This window comes from Rhopalosiphum padi, chromosome 3 (assembly GCF_020882245.1).
Source record: "Rhopalosiphum padi isolate XX-2018 chromosome 3, ASM2088224v1, whole genome shotgun sequence".
NCBI classification, from domain to species: Eukaryota; Metazoa; Arthropoda; class Insecta; order Hemiptera; family Aphididae; genus Rhopalosiphum; species Rhopalosiphum padi.
Window position 1 is genome coordinate 74,632,166 of NC_083599.1, and position 21,716 is coordinate 74,653,881.

General features: G+C 31.7%; 1 protein-coding gene across 1 annotated transcript in view; it reads right to left on the reverse strand.

Moving 5' to 3' along the window:
- The window catches only part of LOC132926378 (paired box protein Pax-6-like), a 69,401-nt gene that overhangs the window by 10,671 nt on the left and 37,014 nt on the right, over positions 1-21,716 (reverse strand). The window contains exons 2-3 of the mRNA XM_060990730.1: positions 6,203-6,947; positions 4,701-4,746 (exon numbers count right to left, since the gene is read on the reverse strand). Coding sequence (XP_060846713.1) covers positions 4,701-4,746; positions 6,203-6,947 — 791 coding nt within the window. The remainder of the gene's footprint in view (positions 1-4,700; positions 4,747-6,202; positions 6,948-21,716) is intronic.

Below are 21,716 nucleotides of genomic sequence, written 5' to 3' on the forward strand. Positions count from 1 at the left end.
ATTGAATTATGAATATGATAAACCTATACCTATAAATATGTATATATATATATTACAAACATGGTTGATTTTTCTTATTTCGATTACATAATATTCATCAAGGTCTATAATTTATAGATTATCTATGACCCCCTTGAATGTGCACACATGCACATTATGTTTTGTATGCGATGGTACAATGAAAGGTGGAAAGAATTATAGTGGGATAAAAACCTAATTTATGAACGAAATATAGGTGTAATTTGAAGTATTTATGAAACCCCGAAGAAACGAAAAAAAAATAATTTTAGGTCAAAATGAATTCCCACCTCCTCAAATTCAAAATTCAATACTCATTTACATAAGTATTTATTTAAAGAAATTAAAGGCAAAATTACGAAATCGTATCAATTTAATAAAAAATCTTATTTAGTTCACCGTAAAAATAAATAGTTTCTGGTCTATGGGACAGATAAAGATCCACAGACCTTATAATAATTAATGTACAGTTTATGTTTATTTTTCCGATGTCATTCTTTACTAAACTGCACTAAAATATTATAGTAGTATTATTATAATTTGTCTCGTAGTGGAACAGATGTTTTCACAGTAATTTAATTTTTAACGAGTTATGAATATTTTAAATCGCAGTATTTTATATACTTATAACACGAAAAAACTGACACAGAATATAATGTTATTAGGTACCTTAGAGTTCGATGATTTTAAATTCGGTCAATTCATTCTAATATTATAAAGCCTATGACAATACAACATCGGTTCATGCTGAACTCTGAACATAAATTTTCTATATGTATTATGTGGGTGACGGCGTCCTCGATATAATAATTTTGAATTTATTATATACTTCCGTCGATTTTTTGTTTCATGACTAGTTACAATTAATATGTATATATTGTGGATTTTGCCAAGAGGAGAAAATTTTTTTATCGTTAGTGCTGTTGATACATGTGTATATCTAGTAAGATTTATTTAGTAGATACATCTGTATCAATTATTATTAGATATAAAAGTAGTTATAAGTTATAAGTTTATAACTAATTAATCAATCATTCGATTTCCGTGTAATTGTATTATTATAATATTATTTCGTATGCACGCGGTGACCAATTAATATTATGATTTATTATGTAGGACGTAGGTATTATAGTGGTATTATACTGATAGTAGTTTCATAAAATGGGTGTTTCTGACGGCGATTAAAAATTAAAAATTAAAATTTCATCGAGTATATCGTAATTGGTAATATAGGTATATTTGGTATTTATTTAATAAATAAACTACTTATCAATGATCTCAAATTAAAATCATCAATGTGTAATACTAACAAGTTCTATAAAACGTCTCATCAATTCAAACCCCAATCAAACACACTAATCAAACACCAATTTCCTTATATATCTCAGCTATACGTACCTATAGTTTACACTTCCGGAACATGTATCTCAAACATAGCTGACTCATGCAGTGACATACTTAGTGTGCACAACTTAAATATAAATAACTTAAACCAAGTGATGTGAAGATATGAGTATAACTCGGCAGTCTTCTTACAAGACACAAATTATAGGTATCACAGTTTTATTTTAAAAATATAAATTATAAATATTTAACAAATATATTTTCTAAAAAAAAGTAGTTATCGAAAATTATATTGAAAGGCAAAGAAACACAAAAAATTTTAAATGTTCGTACAGTTGTCACGAGGTGCAATGTTTGCATACTTCCATAGATATTATACTGTGTTGACGTGTTGTACAACTATTAAATGAAAATCCTTTGCAAAGAGAACATGGGCGCCCGCAGAAAATTTATCAGGGAGGTGCATAATAAAATCAAACACCAAAAAATACACTAAAAAAAGTTTATTCCTTGTAAACTACAAAATGTGTTAGAATTTTATGAAATACCAACCTCACACACTAAAGTAAAAATATCGATGAAATGTTTATTAATCAAAATAAAAGTTAAAATGATCAACATTCTATTTGAATTCCAGGGGGGGGGGCAAATGCCCCGTCTTGCCCCCCTCCGGGCGCCCACGAAAGAGAAGACATTTTAAACCATCATATTTCCCTTGATTCGTTAAAACGAAATAAAATGATGCTTTCTGCGTATACCGGCAATACTTCTAAGAAATACGTGTACCTCGTGTATTAAAAATCACCAATAGTAAATAAACCATTTTTCATTTTCGTAAGGCGCTATGGGATAAGCTTTAAATCAACCCATCCGTTAATGAGCTTAAGATCAACCTTCTGACACACACGCTCACATATGCAACACGAGTCGGATACACATGCACCGAGTAGTCTATACTGGTGTGTACACATTGTTAATATTCTTATAATAATAATATGTAAATAACGACGTCGGCCGCTCGTTATCTCGTTATTATTAATAAAATATCCAGCGGCGGCTCGTTAGCGCTATATAAATGTTTTAATATCATTGACGACTGTACGATGCAATAATAATAATATTATATAGGATAATCCGTTTAATATACGACAACGCGCGCGTATAGAATATAAAACATTATAATAATAATAATAATAATATTATGTACCATAATATACTAAATGTAATATAGTCGCGACGGGACGCCGGCGATGTTGCCCCGCAGCCGCCGCCGGCTTTTCAATAATATATTATTATAATATAAATAATAATAAATACCGGCGCGCGGTCAATATACGTGCACACTATATTAACATAATGCTGTACTATACAGAGTGAATTTTTCGTTTTGCCGCGGTGTACACCTCAACGAAATTTGGCTCTTAACTTTTAAAACGGCGTGTAAATATCTGCGAAAAACCGTAAAGCAGTAAATAAATATAATATTATTTATATAGTGCGCATTACCACCACGCCCCCTCCCCCTCAAAAGAGTAAATCGGCAAAATACCATAAAGTATAACATTATAATCGATCACGAGATGCCGGGGGATGTGACGCATTGCTCGGATCACGATGTATAAAAAAAAAAATATCACCATCACTTTGTATGATATAAATCATACGTGCGCTGCCGTCGGGTTGTGAGTCGGCGCGGCGCATCAACCGCGCGCGCCGTGGTTAATTTAAAATAATATTAAAAACAAATAAACGACGACGAAATAATAAATACAAATAAATTACCGTCGACGGCGATGATAGTATTAATAATAATAATAATAATAATAATATTATAATTGGAAACGTTAAAAAAACAAACGGCCCGCGGCTTTCCGGCGCTATGATGTATATACCTACATGTATGTCGTTTCTATATCATATTATGTTTTTTACAATACAATATTACGATGATAATATGCACGCGTGTAATATAATTACATTACGCGTGTAGACGGTTCGGGTATTGGTATACTACTGAAAGCCCAGAAAAAAAAACATTTATTGACGATAGACGCGCACACGACTTCAACCCTAGAAAGAAAAAACGATCTATTAGGTACCAAAAACTGTTGTCAAATTATTGACACGTGACGATGATAGAATTCAGACGCGGGAAATAGCTATTATAAAAACGAATTAAAAAAAGTATATACATTTTCAAGCTTCCCAGAATATCTGACTTCCTTATGATTCGTTCTGACGCCATTACATACATGAACACACAGGCATATTATGTATCAAACGAAACTCTTTCAATTTCAATCTGATCTTAAAAACCATATTTTATCAACGAGAACAACTTTTTTATAAATGCTTCCAAGCAAAACTTAATTCAAATTCCCAATTAATTCATCTTATAACTAACCTGGAACACGCTTCCGGGGAATCCCACTCAGACAACTCAAACGGAACTGGTACCGGTATCAATAAAACTAAATTATTAGCCATAAGAGTATCAACTATGATGATAATCAACTTTCATGTCATTCGTCACAACGGTATTTTTGAATAAATAAACATATTTTAGTGCTGTATTCGTATAGATTGTATAATGTTTTTAAATCAGTATATTTTTTTGAAGATTAAAATGCCATATCTTTACAGTTTGAACACATTTTAAATATTTCAAAGTATATACAAGATTAAATCTTGAAAATATTATCCCATTATCAACAGTATTAAAAATAATAAAATCAATAAAAATGTTTGAAGTATAATGATTGAAAAAGCTTGCCTTACTATATGAATATAAGTATATTAAACGATTACAATGGATTATATAGCCATATTTTATTCAAAACTTTACATTCAAAAAAAAAAAAATAATAAATTAAACAATATATATATATCCATATCTTTTCCTAAAAATATCCTAAGAATACTCAAAGACAATGACTTCCTCTAAAGTGATTCCATAAAAATATCCATATGTCACAATGTTGTATTTTTGCCTTTCCGTTCAAGAATTTAAGTTAATTTTCAATTGTTATGTCATCCCTAGATCTTAAAGTCATCTAATTGTCTTACTATACTTTTGAATAAATTGTAAATACATTTTCAAATAAAAAAAATTATTTTATCTAAAAATACCAACATAAATATTTATAAATGTTGAAAGTCTATATCTAACATTTAAATCATATTATATAGATGTTCCCATGTTAATATCATATAATAATATTTTTTTATTAAATAATATGAATAATATATGTATTAACATACTATATTATGTTATTATGTATAATGTAAATTAACTATATTTGCTAAAATACTAAATGGTAATACATAATATAAGTTACCTGTATTCTGGCTTCGGTCAGTCCTATTTTCGACGCCAGTTCCTCTCTGAAACAGACGTACAAGCTCGTTAAAAAATGAATGTTACATTCAACTTTCAATATGTAAATAGATATGTGTGGGTATATCTAAGGTACTCAAGCCGCGGTGTTCGTTTTTCAAACCCCGATACGTATACGTAAATATTGTTGTTTCTTTATTTTATTTATGATGAAATTAAATTAAATTTTAGTTGAGACAGATAAAATCATTGAGCAAAACAAAAAAAATAAATCCAAATAAGTTTTTTCAAAGAAGGGCATGGAATTTTAGAGAAAACAAATCTTCCAAAATTGATGATAGAAAATAAATAAAAAATAAATATTCAAGTAAATAGGATTTGCAATAAACTAAATTCAGCAGTGAAAAAAAATTGAAATAAATAAACATTCTTGTGTTTATATATAATGTACATAGTATGACAGAAATGATATGATAAATAGTATCCAATTCATCGGAAAACACATTACACATAAGCGAACACAGTGTATGTATATAATAATATATATTATATTAATATACTCCTTAACTTATGGGTCACTATATATAACGTATAATTTTTTATAATTATTGCTAATATTGTTAGATTTATACATTTATGTACCGACAAACAAACTTGAAAATATATTACGAGTAGTAAGTTAGGTATAAAACTATCCAAGGACGTATATAAGAGATAAAGAGGTAGGTACCTACCTATACACACGATTTTAAATGCATAAATAAATATAATCGAATATCTCCGCCCATATCTTAACCTAATAATCCTGATTACTCTGCATTCTGTATATACTGACTGACATATACTGTCATTTGGAATTTGCAAGTACATATATATATTGCAATTTAATACATCGTAAATATAATAATAATTAGGGTTTAGATGTTTATGAAATAGTATATTTTTTCAATAGTAATCCGATTTAATGATAACCTAGATACGATATTATATATACAAATTCCATTCATGCTCTACTGAATTAAATGTAACGATTTTTTTTTTACTTCACATATCAATACGCATATTTTATGGGTTTGTGATGTGTTTTTGCGTTATTTTTGAAATTAATACAAACGAAACGTTAAGCTTCAAGTATAGGTTAGGCGTATGCGGACCAATATATTTTTTACTGCGTTTATTTTCTTTATTGCGGGTACATAATAAGAATTAAAAAACCTAAACGTTTAAAACCATAACTGTATTATATTAGATTTCTACTTATACTAGTTATACTAAATATTTTACCAAAACGCTAACAGGACACGCTTTATTTATAAAACTGATACACAGTGATGCATACACAGTGGAACATCGATAACTCGAACCTCTATAAGTCGAATTTTATTTTCGCACCCAACCGATTCGAGTTATCGAGGTTCCACTGTATCGGATATATGTAATATATGTTTACAGATCAATGGGCCGTTTTAAGGCACGTATATCGAGTATATTGTGAACACTCACCTGGTGAACACGTCCGGGTAGTGAGTCCGGCCGAACGCCTTCTCCAGCTCGTCCAGCTGGTAACTGGTGAACGTGGTCCGGTACCGGCGCTGTTTCCTCTTGTTGGTGCCGCCCGCAGACGGCGGCCCGCCGTAGCAGTCGTCATCGTTGTCCGCCGAAGCGTCGTGACCGCCACCGGCACCGCTCATGTCCACGATCCCGTCTCTGCCGTCGCCGTCGTGGTCGTCGCATCCGCCGTTTTCCACGTCGTCGTCCGCGCCGTTATCGTCGTCCACGGCGCCGCCGCCGCCGTAGTAACCGGGCGGCGGGGACGAATAGTAATCGTAACCGGGACCGCGGCCACCGCTGCCGGCCATTAAAGACCTACAGTGTTGCTGTTGTTGCTGCTGCTGCTGCTGTTGCATTTGGTGGTGTTGCTGCTGCTGTTGTTGTTGTTGTTGTTGTTGTTGTTGTTGCTGTTGCTGGAGCTGCTTGTGTTGTTGTTGTTGGACCGCCATCGCCGCCGCCACGACGGCTGACCTCTCTCGCATCATGGTCGCGGCTGCAGCCATGGCCACCGCGGTGGCCGCGGCCGTGCGTCGCTGATCGTCGAACGGCACCGCCGCGTGCGTCAGCGCACACTCTCCCGACTGCGAATGATCGTCTTTCTGAAGTCCATGGCTTTCGTCGGCCGACGCTACTGCGGCCACTGCAGATACTCCCGACGCCGATATCGCTACCGCCGATACTGCGGCCGCCGCTGCTGCTGTAGAAACATAACATACACACGAAATCAGTATAATACGGAAATGGCAAACTTTTATCTCTATCGTAAGTTATATATTTATAAACGCGACGAGGCCTGAGACGAGTGTGATGTGGTAAAACGTATAGTTTGAAAAAATTACTATTTAGTTACACTATCTATTCGGTCGACGCGAACTTGTTTCAATTATATATTACATATTGTCTGTTGTGATGGCAGCTTTGTGGTGTAGCGTGAAATTTGACAAACTCATTATAATATATATATATATATACTATGTAGACGTACAAAGACATCCACAATGAATGAATCGCCATCGTTTTAATTATATTATCATTTACAATGCGAATTATATTATATGTATATAGGTAACGGTGGAACGGTGTTGACATCACTTTTAAAAAGGTCCATTCTGATAATTAGAATTTATTATTTTTAAGAGTTGTGTGAAAAGTGAAATTGATCCTTTTAAACCTAAGCCACAGCTCTTATAATATATAAGCAATCTCTGAAGTGTTATACATCACTATATATATATACTCGAATAGCTATATAAAAATATAGTTTATTGAGTTATTAAATAAACAATAGTCGAGAACCTGCAGTGATATATTTTGTAGTGTTAAACAAGTCAATAATGGAAATAAAATCCAATCGAGATTTTTTAATTTATATAGATCTATCCAAGAAGATTTTTACGCAGTATTCGCAAGGCGTATTACACAAGAGAGGTTTTGAGTCAGATAGAAATAAAAGGAGAGGGTGGCATTGAGATTACGTATTATTTATTATTTATTATTTATTATACATATACATTATCCGACGTAAGAGGGGGGCGTTTATTTTAAGTCGATATATCAATATCAATTAAAAAGATGGCGGTCGATACATGCATAGACACAAGTTCGGTATTGGGCTTTTAGACGTTAAGGGTAGGAAAACGCAATCAAGTGATCGGCTTGAGAATCGCTAAGATTTATATATAATTTATAAAAGTTGCGTACACACACACACATAAATATATATATTATAATCACGAGGGAAGGACTTTGAATGTGTATATTTATTATATAATAATAATATATATTATAATATATTATTATCGTGTACCTTCATATAAATTGGTACCGCCGGGACGTCTGTTAATTAAAATAAATAAATAAATATATGATGATATGTTACACGACGAGGTAAAAATATGTATGTATTGAACTATACTCGTGAAGGTAAATCGTCGGTGCAGTGGAGCAGTGTGTAATAATTAGTGTAATAATATTGCGCGTGCATAATATAGGACAAGTGCAGTGTTGTGCAGCGCGTATCTATAACACATCATATACTGCAGCAGTATATTCTGCCATGGTGTTATTACATTATTAATTTACCTATATATAATATATATTTATAACGCCAGATCCTATACACGTATAGGTGCACGTCTATATATAGGAATAGGATATACATCGCGCGGGTATAATTGATATAATACAATCTAATAACCGACGTACCAATACGAATCGTATATTGTTATAATAATACATTATCCGCGTAAATATTTGTGGTGGATATGTACACGCGTATTATCGTTGTTCAGTGCAGCGTGCATGTATATTGTACATAATAAAATAGTGTATAATATACAATGCGCTCGCATTATAATTATTATACATAAATTTAACGACGACGCGAGTTGTTGTTTATTAGCGTCCGTGTACATTACACGATAAAATGCGATTATTTTTTCGACATATATATATACCTACCTATTTAGGTATGTGCCGCGTACGTGCAAATATCGGTACCAATATATATATATATATATATATATATATATATATATATGGATATTATATCTCTGCCCTATATTATCCTATACGTTATATATTATACATACACGAGATATAATGGGCACCTTATATTGTACCTATATATTAAAATATATATGTTATAACAATAATAATATAATTTCGATCGATCAGCGAGCGCACTGCACGCATATCATTATTTATTATATCGTCGATCGACGACGGTATACGACTACCCATTTTAATTTACCGACATGACGTACATGCGTGCATATTATTATATTATTATTATGTGCACAACACGATACACTGCACGCGCGCATGCGTATACACACGAAAGCGGTCCGGGTACGCGATCATCCCGATCGTATACCTGAAATGTATCACATTATATATACGTGTATTACCATCGCAGTGTACGGATATAGATAATAAGATAAAATAATTTATTGGCCGACAAAACATTTAAATCCATCACGTATTTTTTATATTCAATAATAGATTGTAATTTCACTGTTATTACGGTTCGGCCGCGATGGCGGCCGCCATCATTATCATATTATTATTATTTTTTTCTATATTGTCCTCGTCGTCTAGACGCGCACGCAAACGCGGCGGCGGCGCTGGGAGACACGCCACTCTCGACGCGGAGACCGCGCGCGTCCCCACCGCGACCGCGACCGCGTATTGTAGCGCGGCGGACGGGTGCGTACGACTTTCCCCCGACGACGAAAAGCCCGCCTATATTATCATCCGCAGATCTATAATGATACATCATAATATTTCTCGTTATTCATCTGCCCCGTGACCGCGTGTATTACGACATCCACGCGCGCGCGGCTAAGCTGTATAACAGTGTATAATAATATATACAGGCGTAATAGGCATAATAGTACACATATACGTATATTATCGTGTACATATTAAACGATTTAGAATTGTCCAGGATTAGCATTTTTTAAACGTTACCGCAAACCATCTATAGTCTGCGACCTTCGGCTAATTAAACGCTCCATCGCGGAATGTCTGCTGCGCAGTCGTTCCATTATTTATCATTCTACATTATATAATTATATATATACCCATACGGCACTGTAGTTTTATTTACTTACACAGTCTAATATGCACTACTTATGTCTTATATTATTGCAGTTATTATATATACCTAAGCATACCTGTCAATCATACCCATATACATACTTATATATATTTATACATAATTAAACGTATATAAACACTGGTTGGCGTTTATTCTAATAAATAAAAATAAATATTGGGCTTGAATATAGGTACTTTATTGGCCAAGGTTTTCGCTTCACGGCCATAATTTTAAATCATTTATTTTTATTTTTTTATTTACAGTTTTCGATACTCATATAAATATATATTAATATAAGAATTTTACTAATTATCTGCAAGTACAACGTATACTCTTTATAAATAAAAAAAATTAAAATTTATACGCTAAAAAAAAACTTGATATTATTTCATAGAACTTGAAGGTCGTATGCACTGTTATATATAGCTTAGGTACTTCACAATAAATCGAATATGTAAAAAAAAACGCATAAGGAAATTAATGCAACAATATAAAGTCCGTTCCTATAATTTTAACTATATTATACTTGCGCGTAAGTATACTATTTCTCTCCCTGCCAACCATGAGATAAATATATTTACTTCAGAGAAACGAAAGTCGCATCTGCAGTGAAAACGGTTCTTAAGTATATACATATAGAGGGTACCTAACTGCAGGTTTATGGTTTCAAAAATGAAGTAAATATCGTATCGCGAATACTAATAATAATTATATCGATCATATATTATAATAAAATTTCCAAAATAGTTTGTTAAGAAGGAATATTAAGGACTTTATTCATTTTTAAAAGTTTCTACACCTATACTGTTAAAAATCCAAACTTTCAACTTTCTCTATCGTCGTATAATATTGTTCATATAGGTATAGAAACACATAAGCTATAATATACCATAATGGGTGTATGCCTATTATTTTGTCGCGAATACCTGTACATTGTTGGAACGCGCGCGTGACCATTTCCATAGCGATCAATCGATCATCCGCGACGTAGGTACATAACATAAACAGCATTATAACATGATAATACAGATAATACAAATTACATTCGTCAAAATATGATAGACGCATTTATGGGTTAGGGCGTAACGGAGTATTAGCGCGCGATTTAAAAGCACCGTAACCGGATGGCGCGGAAATCCAAACCCGCGGATGACGACAGCTCGGCGAAAGACCTACGCGAACCGGAAGACGAAACCGCGGCGGCGCTGATCACGGCCATACTGTTGGAACACTTTGGTGACGGCCTTCCGGTGCACGCGGACGTGGTCATGGACACGGTACAGTACAGGCTGGCAGGAGACGAGACGATGGCCGCGCGGGTCCGGCGGGAAGGGTGCTACTGCGTGTGGGCGGACCGCCGGGCGTCGCGAGCGTACCGCCGGTGTCTGGTGCGGTTGGTCCAGTCCGGTCGGATCCGCGTGGTGTATGACTGCGGCTGCGGATGTGGCGGGTGTCTGGAGGACGGCAACGGCGGCTTTGAATACGGGTGCGCCGGAGGAGGGGCTCAAAAGCCGACGATAATATCGGCTACAGTATTATGAAGCCACCGCCGTCGTATAAATCGATTTTTATTTTATACATTAGCATATACCTACACAGAACACGTTGAATAAAACACCTACACGCAATGTAATATGATATTATATATATTATATTACAAATGTATAACACTCAAAAGATAACGTTTGCCTTTACGTAAAGTCAAAGCACAGTGTAGAAATATGTCGAAATGTCAAATCCACTAGTATAATATGTCAAAAAAATCATCCCCAAAATGCGGGATTAACGCACACTCATGCAAGTCCTGTCTGTCTGTGTGCTATTCGGGGCTGGGCAGTATTAAAATTACAATTGTATCTTGTATCTTGTATCTTGTATCATGATACATTGTACCTATACTAGTATCATGTATCTTATTTTTCCAAAAGACACACAAGATACTTTTAATGTAAACACTTGTATTACTTGTATTGAATAGTACCAAACAATTTGAATCCGATTTGCAGGACACTCAAAAATTAAAATTAATATAACAATTGTGGTAATTCTTTTTGTGTGTATAATATTAATATTGTATTATAAATAATTTCACCACAGATACCTGAACTAAATATTTGTACGAAAAATTGTCCAGGTACAATCAAGACGAAATTAACAATAACAATATTACCTATACCACACAATCTTATAATTTGAAAAACATAAAAATTACATTATGGTGTTCATATGTCCGTTATCTACGTATACCAATCTACACTTCTACTGTTATACAGATAGCACTAAACTGGAATTTTCGTTCTCATAAAATATGAATCCGTTATCTATAGATATGAGTGTAACCGTGTAGGCCTTTACTGCACATAAAATTGAAAATAAAATCAAAAGTAGGTACAGATAAGCAATTACAATAATTACATTATATACTATGTATTCTGTGTAATAGTTTAGTACATAGAAACGTCTAATAAAATTCAATTAGAAATATAAAAGTATCATGTATCTTGTATATTTTCTACATTCACAATGTATATCTTGATCTAGATACACTAAATGCATGTATCATGATCCTTTTTTTTAAGTATCTTGCTCAACCCTGCGTGTATTATAATATTTATAAATAATTACTTCCTGCGACTTAAAAACTATCATCATTCCATAATCGAATACATTTAAGAACTTATAATGAAAATAAATTATTCGACTCTTAATTATTGTTAGATTTCAAGATTACACAAAAACGACGATTTTAATTTTTATATTTTCGAGTTTCGATAAACCAGAAAATTAAAATGTATTATGCAATTATACGTAATTTAAAAATACTTCTTATTAATAAATGTCATTGCTTATCAACACGAAACGGTGTTATGCGAGTATACGTCGAAAAAATATTTTTTAACAGGATTTCTGGTATACGCTGGTACAATTACTGCCAATCATTTTAGAGTTCAGGTATAATAATACGCGCATATACATTATTTAAAAATAAAATTTTCAAAAATTCATAATATAATATGAATGTAACTTTTTATTTGTCAGATAATACGCGTGACCAATTTCTAATACAATTTATTATTTATTATGATGTGTTTATTTATTATTTAAAATAACAAGAAATCAATGATTTTTTTACTGATGACAATATTTTTTAGTTAAGTTACCAAACACCGGTGTACGTATATAACGTATTACAGTAACGCGTTATAGTATTATCTCAATATAGAACGGATATAGCGGCAGTATTGAACGGAAATCCGTCTATTGAACGGAAATGATCTATTTTATGGTCGCGCGGGCAAAAGAATTGGCTTTAGACGAAACGAAAGAGAAGAAACAGATAATAAGATAATAATTAATAATATAAAAATAATGATATAAAAAAAAATTCTGTCTGCCACGGATTTCGACTGCGTAATGTACCAAAATATTATACCTCCCTCTGTTCTGGTCCCTAGCTGGCTGCTTACGGTACGCGGCTGTGGCTGTAGTAATTGCGTTATTCAAATTAATAAGTCTATTCCAACTCGTGGATACTTCACAGCCTCCGGTTCTACGACTCTGAACACTGGGTAGGTCTATGGAGATATGCTTATATAGCAATAACGGTCTCGCTGGATATATAAAATAAGTGTCAAACCGATTGAAAGAAATCCTGTTATTCATTAAACGAATTTTCTCGTGTATATAAATAACGATGTACCTATGCATGTATGTTTGTATTATTATAATATATAATAGTAATGTCATACACACGGTGGACACAACAGTCTGACGAGACGTCGAGAAGAGAATAATACACGGTATGTATTTCTCAATTAATAACAAATAAATAGATCATACAACTATAATTTAATATATACGAATACAATAATATTATAGTAAAACGACGAAAAGTTGTTATGACGAGCCTCTACCAAAAGAACATAAAATGTCTGGAACCATTACTAAAAATGTAATATATTCACTTGCTACAATGATGACGTTTTTGGGAACCCATGGCAAATGAATAACTACGCTTCTCAAGATACACGTAAATAATTTAGTAAACCGAGTTTGTTGAAATTAATATTTTATACAATTTAATTAATTGTTTTTAATAAATGCAATTGTATTTTATCGCACTTCGTTTGTCAGAAAAATATCTATTTTCGTCTATTTTAAGCGACAATTTGTTATTGTTTTAATTATTAATATTATATAATTATATAAAAAAATATATGTAGTGGTAACGCTGGCCAAAAAGAAAACAATCAATATTTTTTTATACCACATATAGATATAAAAAATATTGCCATTCTTAACCTGTAAACACACTAACACGACGTATTGTATTTACTTCCATATCAATACATCATAATATCTTTAAACGATATTATGAACCAATATCCTTTGAGTTTGTGCGATCTCTACACAAGTACCGTTTGTGATGGGTTTTCTTATATTTTTTTTTATTAGCTTAAAATTTCTGAGAATAGGTGTATTTTATTAAACGTCTTGGCCATCTACTAACGTACATAACACACAATGACGCGTATAATATACTTACATTTGTTTTTTTCTTTCATTCGTATATACATAATATATAATATATATAGTTCGTACCACACTAATATATCAAACGCCCATTGCACACGTGTATGGGACTAGCCATGTAACATCGATTTAAAATAAAAATCAATGTTGGGAATTATATAGTGTCCGACAAAATATGTGAGAAAAATAATGCGGTTTTTTGCCAATTCCCGAAATTATATTATGTATAATATAACGTATGACCTACGTTGTCCTACACGTGTGCGCGCCGTCATACGTACCTAATATACGAATCCCGTATGGTATAGAATATAATATGTAACAAATGTAAACCATTTCTATCGAGGCAATAAATTTACCAATTGGCGTACAAGCACTTAAAACCACCATAAATCCAATTACAAGGCGGCAGCCGTATATTTAAATATTTTATAGGTCTGTCGGATTGTGATGCAGTAGAGAAATACTAATGATTTTACTGTTGGGTATACAATAATAAAATATTTTCAATGAATTAAATATTAAATGTTTTTTTTTAATATATATAATTATAGGATTAGGAGATTTACGATATACACTAAATACCTACATAGAGTAAAAATATAGATAATTAAAATTTTCAAATCAGTTATCTAAATTGTGTAGTAAGAATTTATACTTTTTGTACTTCTTGTACTTCTGAAAAAGTGTCCTCTTAGCTTTCGTACTACCAGTGAAATTATTATCGGCACGCGCTATATGTCAGTAAAATTTGACTGATAATAAATTATCTCAAAGCGCCGCGGCCAACGGGGCCAAGACACGCGTGGGCTATACTCATAAAGTGTTTAAGCGCATTAATATATTGACGCTCGACTACATATTATTATATACGTATTAATCTCTATTTAAAAAAGTAAAAACACAACAAATGAGTGACATCGCGGGCGTAATGACGATTTTATTGTCAGTTAAATACGCCTGTCAAAGCGCGAGGAGATGGCGTTTCGAAAAAACATTCCTAAACCCGAAGCGGATTATAACTAATAGGATCAGGAGCCAGGAGAGTGTTTTATTAAATAAACCGAATGGAACAACGGCTAGGTCGGAGTCGTCGACATAATAAAAGATATCGAGTGTTTCCTTTCATACCGAGTACGGTCGTGTATTATGTTATTGTTATACATTATAATAATAATATACACTTGTATAGGTATATATGGGCGCGGTATAATACGTCTGCATCGGCGCGACAATTATATTACAATTATTGTTGTCTACGAGGCAACATGTATATGACATTTAATTAACACAATCGGCGCCGGGCTAATATACACACGCATATAGGTGCATTTATATGCATTATACGTGTATATACTAATACCATACCTGTACCGGTCGGTCGTGTCTTTACTGCAGTGTGTGTGTGTGTGTGTGTGTGTGTGTGTGTGTGTGAGTGTATAACATTAAGTACGACTGGCGCCATACCGGCGCGGTTACCAAAAACAACACGTGCAACGTTATCGACACGACGCGAAAATATAAATATTTTATTGTTTTGACGACAAATCTACGCGTACCATATAATAATACGGTCGTCCCGTGCAAAGGACACCATTGCAAACGCCCGACCCGACTCTTGGGCCTGCAGAGACTCCGTTGTCGGACGGGAAAGCGAAACAGAATACCGTCTAAACGACGCATGTGCAGCGTTTATGACACGGCAGAGAGTAATAGTTTACCATCGTCGACATCACAGTCGTCGTCCTACACCAACACACATATATATATATATATATATATGTATATATAATTACCTACATTACGATTATATTGTATACCTACCATCGTTGCGGAGGATACCGGGTATATGACGTCCTAACCGTCCAATTTACAGCCCCCTCGACCGTCATCCCCGACGAGACCGTATACGTACGCGAGATGACGACTCTGTAGATATGGGTGTGGAAACGTAGTGACAGCTCGAGGGGCACTGTCATTTCGTCGTTTACACACACACACACACGCGGTGTACGTATCCGCTATATAGTTGCCATCACTGCACCGATGTATCGTATCCCGACAACATATTATACTCGACGACTTTACACCGTGACGACCCGCAACGGAACCGGAAACAATGCGCGCTACACATACACGAGGGCGAATCGTATGTAATAACGCTAATACGCCTAACATAATTCCGACGGCAGAGTTTGGGTGTGAGAGGAGCCGAGCAGGTGACCGTAATTATTGGCTAGCTCATAATTTCCCGTCTGCGATGTCAAGTCGTCGTCGCCGCACAGCAGTTAACGTGGTCATTGCGCGATACGAAACGTAAAAAGTATATTAGTGAACACGAGTGTGGTACGCACATACATACATATCATAAAGTTACATATGTTACAAAAATTTGGTTCTCTGCAGTATGATAGTGCCTGCTATATAATATACACGTCAACAAAAAACGGTTCCGTACAAAACACACCGCGCCTCCGAACACAAGTGAGTATAAGTACACAGCGGGCCGTTATTATTTTTCTTTTCGTTATTCAATGTACTTACATAATGCAATTTGCAGCGAAGGTACTGTAACACAACGGTCGACTGATAAATGTCTGTCACTGTATATCTAATAAAAGCTGTAGAAAAATCAATTTGTTGCGACAATTGCGCAGCTTTATTGATTTTGGACTTTCGTGTATTACTCATTATAAGTCATAACTCATAATGTATCATTATGTAGAATTATTGAATTCCTTCATGTAATTCGTAATTAATACAGACAAGCCAACAACAATATAATATCGTCCATACTATGGATGATATTCATAAATAACTTATTAGAGATTTACCGCGATACCACTAACACATATTAGTATATTACCGTATAGTACCTTGTTAGTATGTACAATAATATTATATTATGTTATTATTACGGTTGGAGCTGCTGTTAAATTGGTTTGATACAAAACCGTTGTTGTTTATCTGCATCACTCGCAGCATCACGCAGTAAACACTTTAAAGTCAATTTAAAAATAATCACCATTGTATGTCTATAAAATTAAAACTGTTAAAAAAAATGTTGAAACGATTCTTAATTAAATCGATTTATCGGTTCCGTATTAAAAAAAAAAAAACAAGCGTATGTACTATATAATATGTAATAGTTTTACGATTATTATATAAAACAAATATAGGTAGTATATAAAATAAAAATTGACAAGGTCTTCACGTATGCATTATCCATAAAATATTAATATTAAAGTTTATTATTATATCAATATGTATCTATAGCGTTTGATCGTTGTTAACAGTATAGATTTTGGCTTTCTTCGTAATGTTCTATCATCAGAAAAATTATATCACAATCTGCATAATAAAGCTGCAAATGGATCTGTTAACCCAGCTCCGTCACCATAGTAAACAAAATATTATTAATATTACACGTTTTAAAACGCGAAAATTATTTTATTCTATAATAAACTGTAAAGTAAAAAGAAAATTTTATTTCAATGTCACCATTACGACTAATTCAATAATTTACTCCAACATTGCGTTAGTTGTATTTTATTTTAGGTCTATTAAAAATAGTGGCGTAGTCAAGGGTATGCTTGCCATCCATTTCCTTTTATTCAATTATTTAATAAAGATATTGAAACAACTCAGTGTATACCTACAAATGTCTCATTGTTACCAGTGTTCAAATTGTTAGTCAATTAAAAAAAAAATCCAGAATTACAAAATAATTGATGTTCTACTAGTTGTACAATTTATTATACGTATAAAATACAAAGAAAGTATATTATGATACTTATAAATAGATTTTAAAATAACCATTTAGTTTTTTTTTATATATATATTTTTAAGACATATAAGTGATATGACTAATCATGTGAAAAACCTTATTTTGGTCAGACGGGACGAAATTAGACACAGAAAAACGCCAAAGTAGCATTTAAAATTAAAACTATAATTTTTTTTTAATGTGTCTCAACCAGACCACCAAAACATAAATTGTATACCTAGTTTCATATTTTCTAAATTATTGTTTTTTAATAACCGTATAATAAATGAGATAATGTGTGGATATTTAGTAGCCCGATAAAGTAGTGTTATTTGGTTTATTTGACCATTAGGCTACTGGCTAGGACCGTTAGGAGTACAGATATAATATGGTGGTTATCACATACCTAATACAGAAAGTACCTACACATTAAATATATGTGTATTATTAATTTGTACCTACAATTTAATACTAAAGTATTAAAAAAAACTTACGTTTATAGGTAACATCACAAATATTATTCTCATATTTATCAACAAGGCAACGAAATTCAATATTGATATAGAGACATTGCGCGATATTATATATTTATTTATTTATTTATATTTATATTTATTATATATATTATATATATTTATACATTTACTTATATATTATGAAAATGTAGGTCCACGATCATCGATATTATAAACTATAAAGTATCATCTCTAAGTGTTTCTAATTCATTAAATTTTAGTTTTAAAAACTACAATAGAAAAATATTTATGAGTTTATGACATATTCTGTCAATAAAAAGAAAACAAAAAGAATGTTTTTTATTTTGGTAATTATTAAGATATATACCCAAATGTATAAATCGTAACTAGATTACTAGTTCAAACGGATGTGGGAGACTGAAGTTCAAACATATTTAAACCATTATAAAGTACTTATATAATAACAATTTGAGTTATTTTGTGATCATTCAAAAAATATTCATAGTAGAAACTTAAAACATTTCGCAAATATTTAAATTATAACTTTCTGTATTATACAGGAAATACAATGAAATTTTCAAAACATTAAAATTAAATTAATTTATATGCTACTTTTTGGCATTTCAAATGATTGAATAGTTTTTAAGCATTAATAAAAATGTTTATCTATCCCAATCAAAAACCTTAAAAATATAATAAAAAATTCCTACATACAATAATTTTATAGTTATTTAAATATATCAAAAATATAAACACAATTTCGTATAAACATTAAACATTTGAAGTTCAAATTTTGACAAAATCACGAAAATTTATTGTAATTAATGCGATATTTTCGGCAAAAATGAATTCGATCTATCGTATATTACTAATAGCAATATGAATATATAATAAAATATGCTTAATAATATAGACTGACACAGACATAGTATGTGCTCAGAATTGGTTTTTATATGCAATGCTTTATCATTTAATTCAACAAATTTAACACATCCATTACAGTGACCTACTCAATGAGAAGGTACACTATACATTTAACAACTAATACACACATATATATATACATACATATATTTATTTTTATTTTTTATTTATACAGCAGAGCGAGTTCCCAAACTTTTTTTAAACATGTATTACTATTTTATGTAAATTTAAAATAAATAAAATATTCTGAAGACATTTTTATATATAATATAAAGTTCATCATTAATGACACACGAAAAAAAAAATTAGGAAAAAAAACACATATCATCGTTGTACCAAACACTGAAACCCACAGGGAAATTTCTCGATTCGCTCAGAAATCAGAATCTATAAAATATATCCATGCTTATAATTAAGATTTGTATTACACAGATATGGATTATAAATTATCATATAAACAGGACGTAATATATCTACTATTTAATATTTTATTGAAGTTGATTATTAACGGTTAAATTTTGTAATATTACTAATCAGTGGAGGATAATTATTAATTACCATAAAACCGATAAAATGTAATAAACAGGAAATATATATATAATATCACAATAGCAACGTGTTACAGCATTATTTTATTATGAACACAATATAATATTATGTAATCCAATTTGCGGTAATCAGTTTTCAGTGTTATTACTATTTAAAATTTTAATTATTTTAATAATTAATAATTAATATATAATAATCACAACACTGTAAAATATATATCAATGCCATCCCAAATAGTACAAAATTATTAAGAATAAAAAATGACTGCATAAATCTTTGGATTTTAATATCTTTATTATTATTTATCTGCCTTTATTATTTCAACATTTAAAATCTAACACTCCAACTTCGGCTAATGAATATTTTAGTTGAAATCACTTTTCAACTATGATAATAAAAAAAAATGTAGATAATATAATGAATTATAATAAACAAAATATACAGAGTACTGAGGATATGAACCGTTTGTGGGATATGCATTAAAAATATATTAATTTATCATATTATTAAAAAAAAGTTGCCTAAAATATCCACTTATTTTAACTTTTATATGTACATGGAACAACGGATATTATATCGAGTTGTGAGCTTATTGTGCAGGTATTTCTGCGGCCTTCGTTCGGGTTATTATTATTTATATGATGACTTGTATATAATCTGATTAATCTGCAGGTATAATAGACATCAGGATGAATGTGTTTACAAGTGTATTTTTTAAGAAGAATAAATTACAAACAAGTAGTTTAATCGTTCATATAATAATATAGGTATTTTTTATATATGATTAATTTTTTTTATAAGTTATTTAATTGTTATTCATAAGTATTAATGAATAGTGTTATAAAATATATCATAATACAATTTGACCGAGCACATTATTGATTAAAATGTTTTATAAGTATACCCTATATACAAGTATTTTGCATAGCTAATTCTATAGTAGTTGTATTTTTAATGAAAATAATTTTAGAATACTTATAAATTAGTTATAATATAGTAAATAATTCATTCATAAACCAATTAAACCTATTAGATTTATTAAAAGCTATTTAATTGATTGATTTTTCAACTTACACTCAATATTTACAAAACACGTTCAATTTGTTAAATGTGTAATATATACATCTCTGGGTAAACCCGAACGAGTATATATTTTATAGAGTACTCAAAACATTTAAAATAGTATTTTTGTAAAAACTGAAACATCGATTTTTTTGTTTCTGAAAAGTTTCAATTGGAATAATTCTTTTTTTAAGCACAATAATACGAGAACAACCATGTGACGTATAATTTATGACATTATACTGTCTCTGAGCTACTAAAAATATCTCCGACATGAATCTTAAATTTTTGTTTTAATAAAACGGAACAGATACATTGTATTTGTACACGTAGTATTATAAAATATTACTATCGTTTAACATAAAATGTTAGTTGCTTGAGTACTTGAAACCTAGTGCACGGTGGATTACGTTTCACATAAACCATAAATGTCTTATAAGCTGTGATTTAATTATTTGAAATCTGCTAAAATTCCATTACATAATATATGCGTCAAATTTCCAAATAAAAAAAATAATACTTATATAATTAATAAGGTGTTGATACGTAATGTAC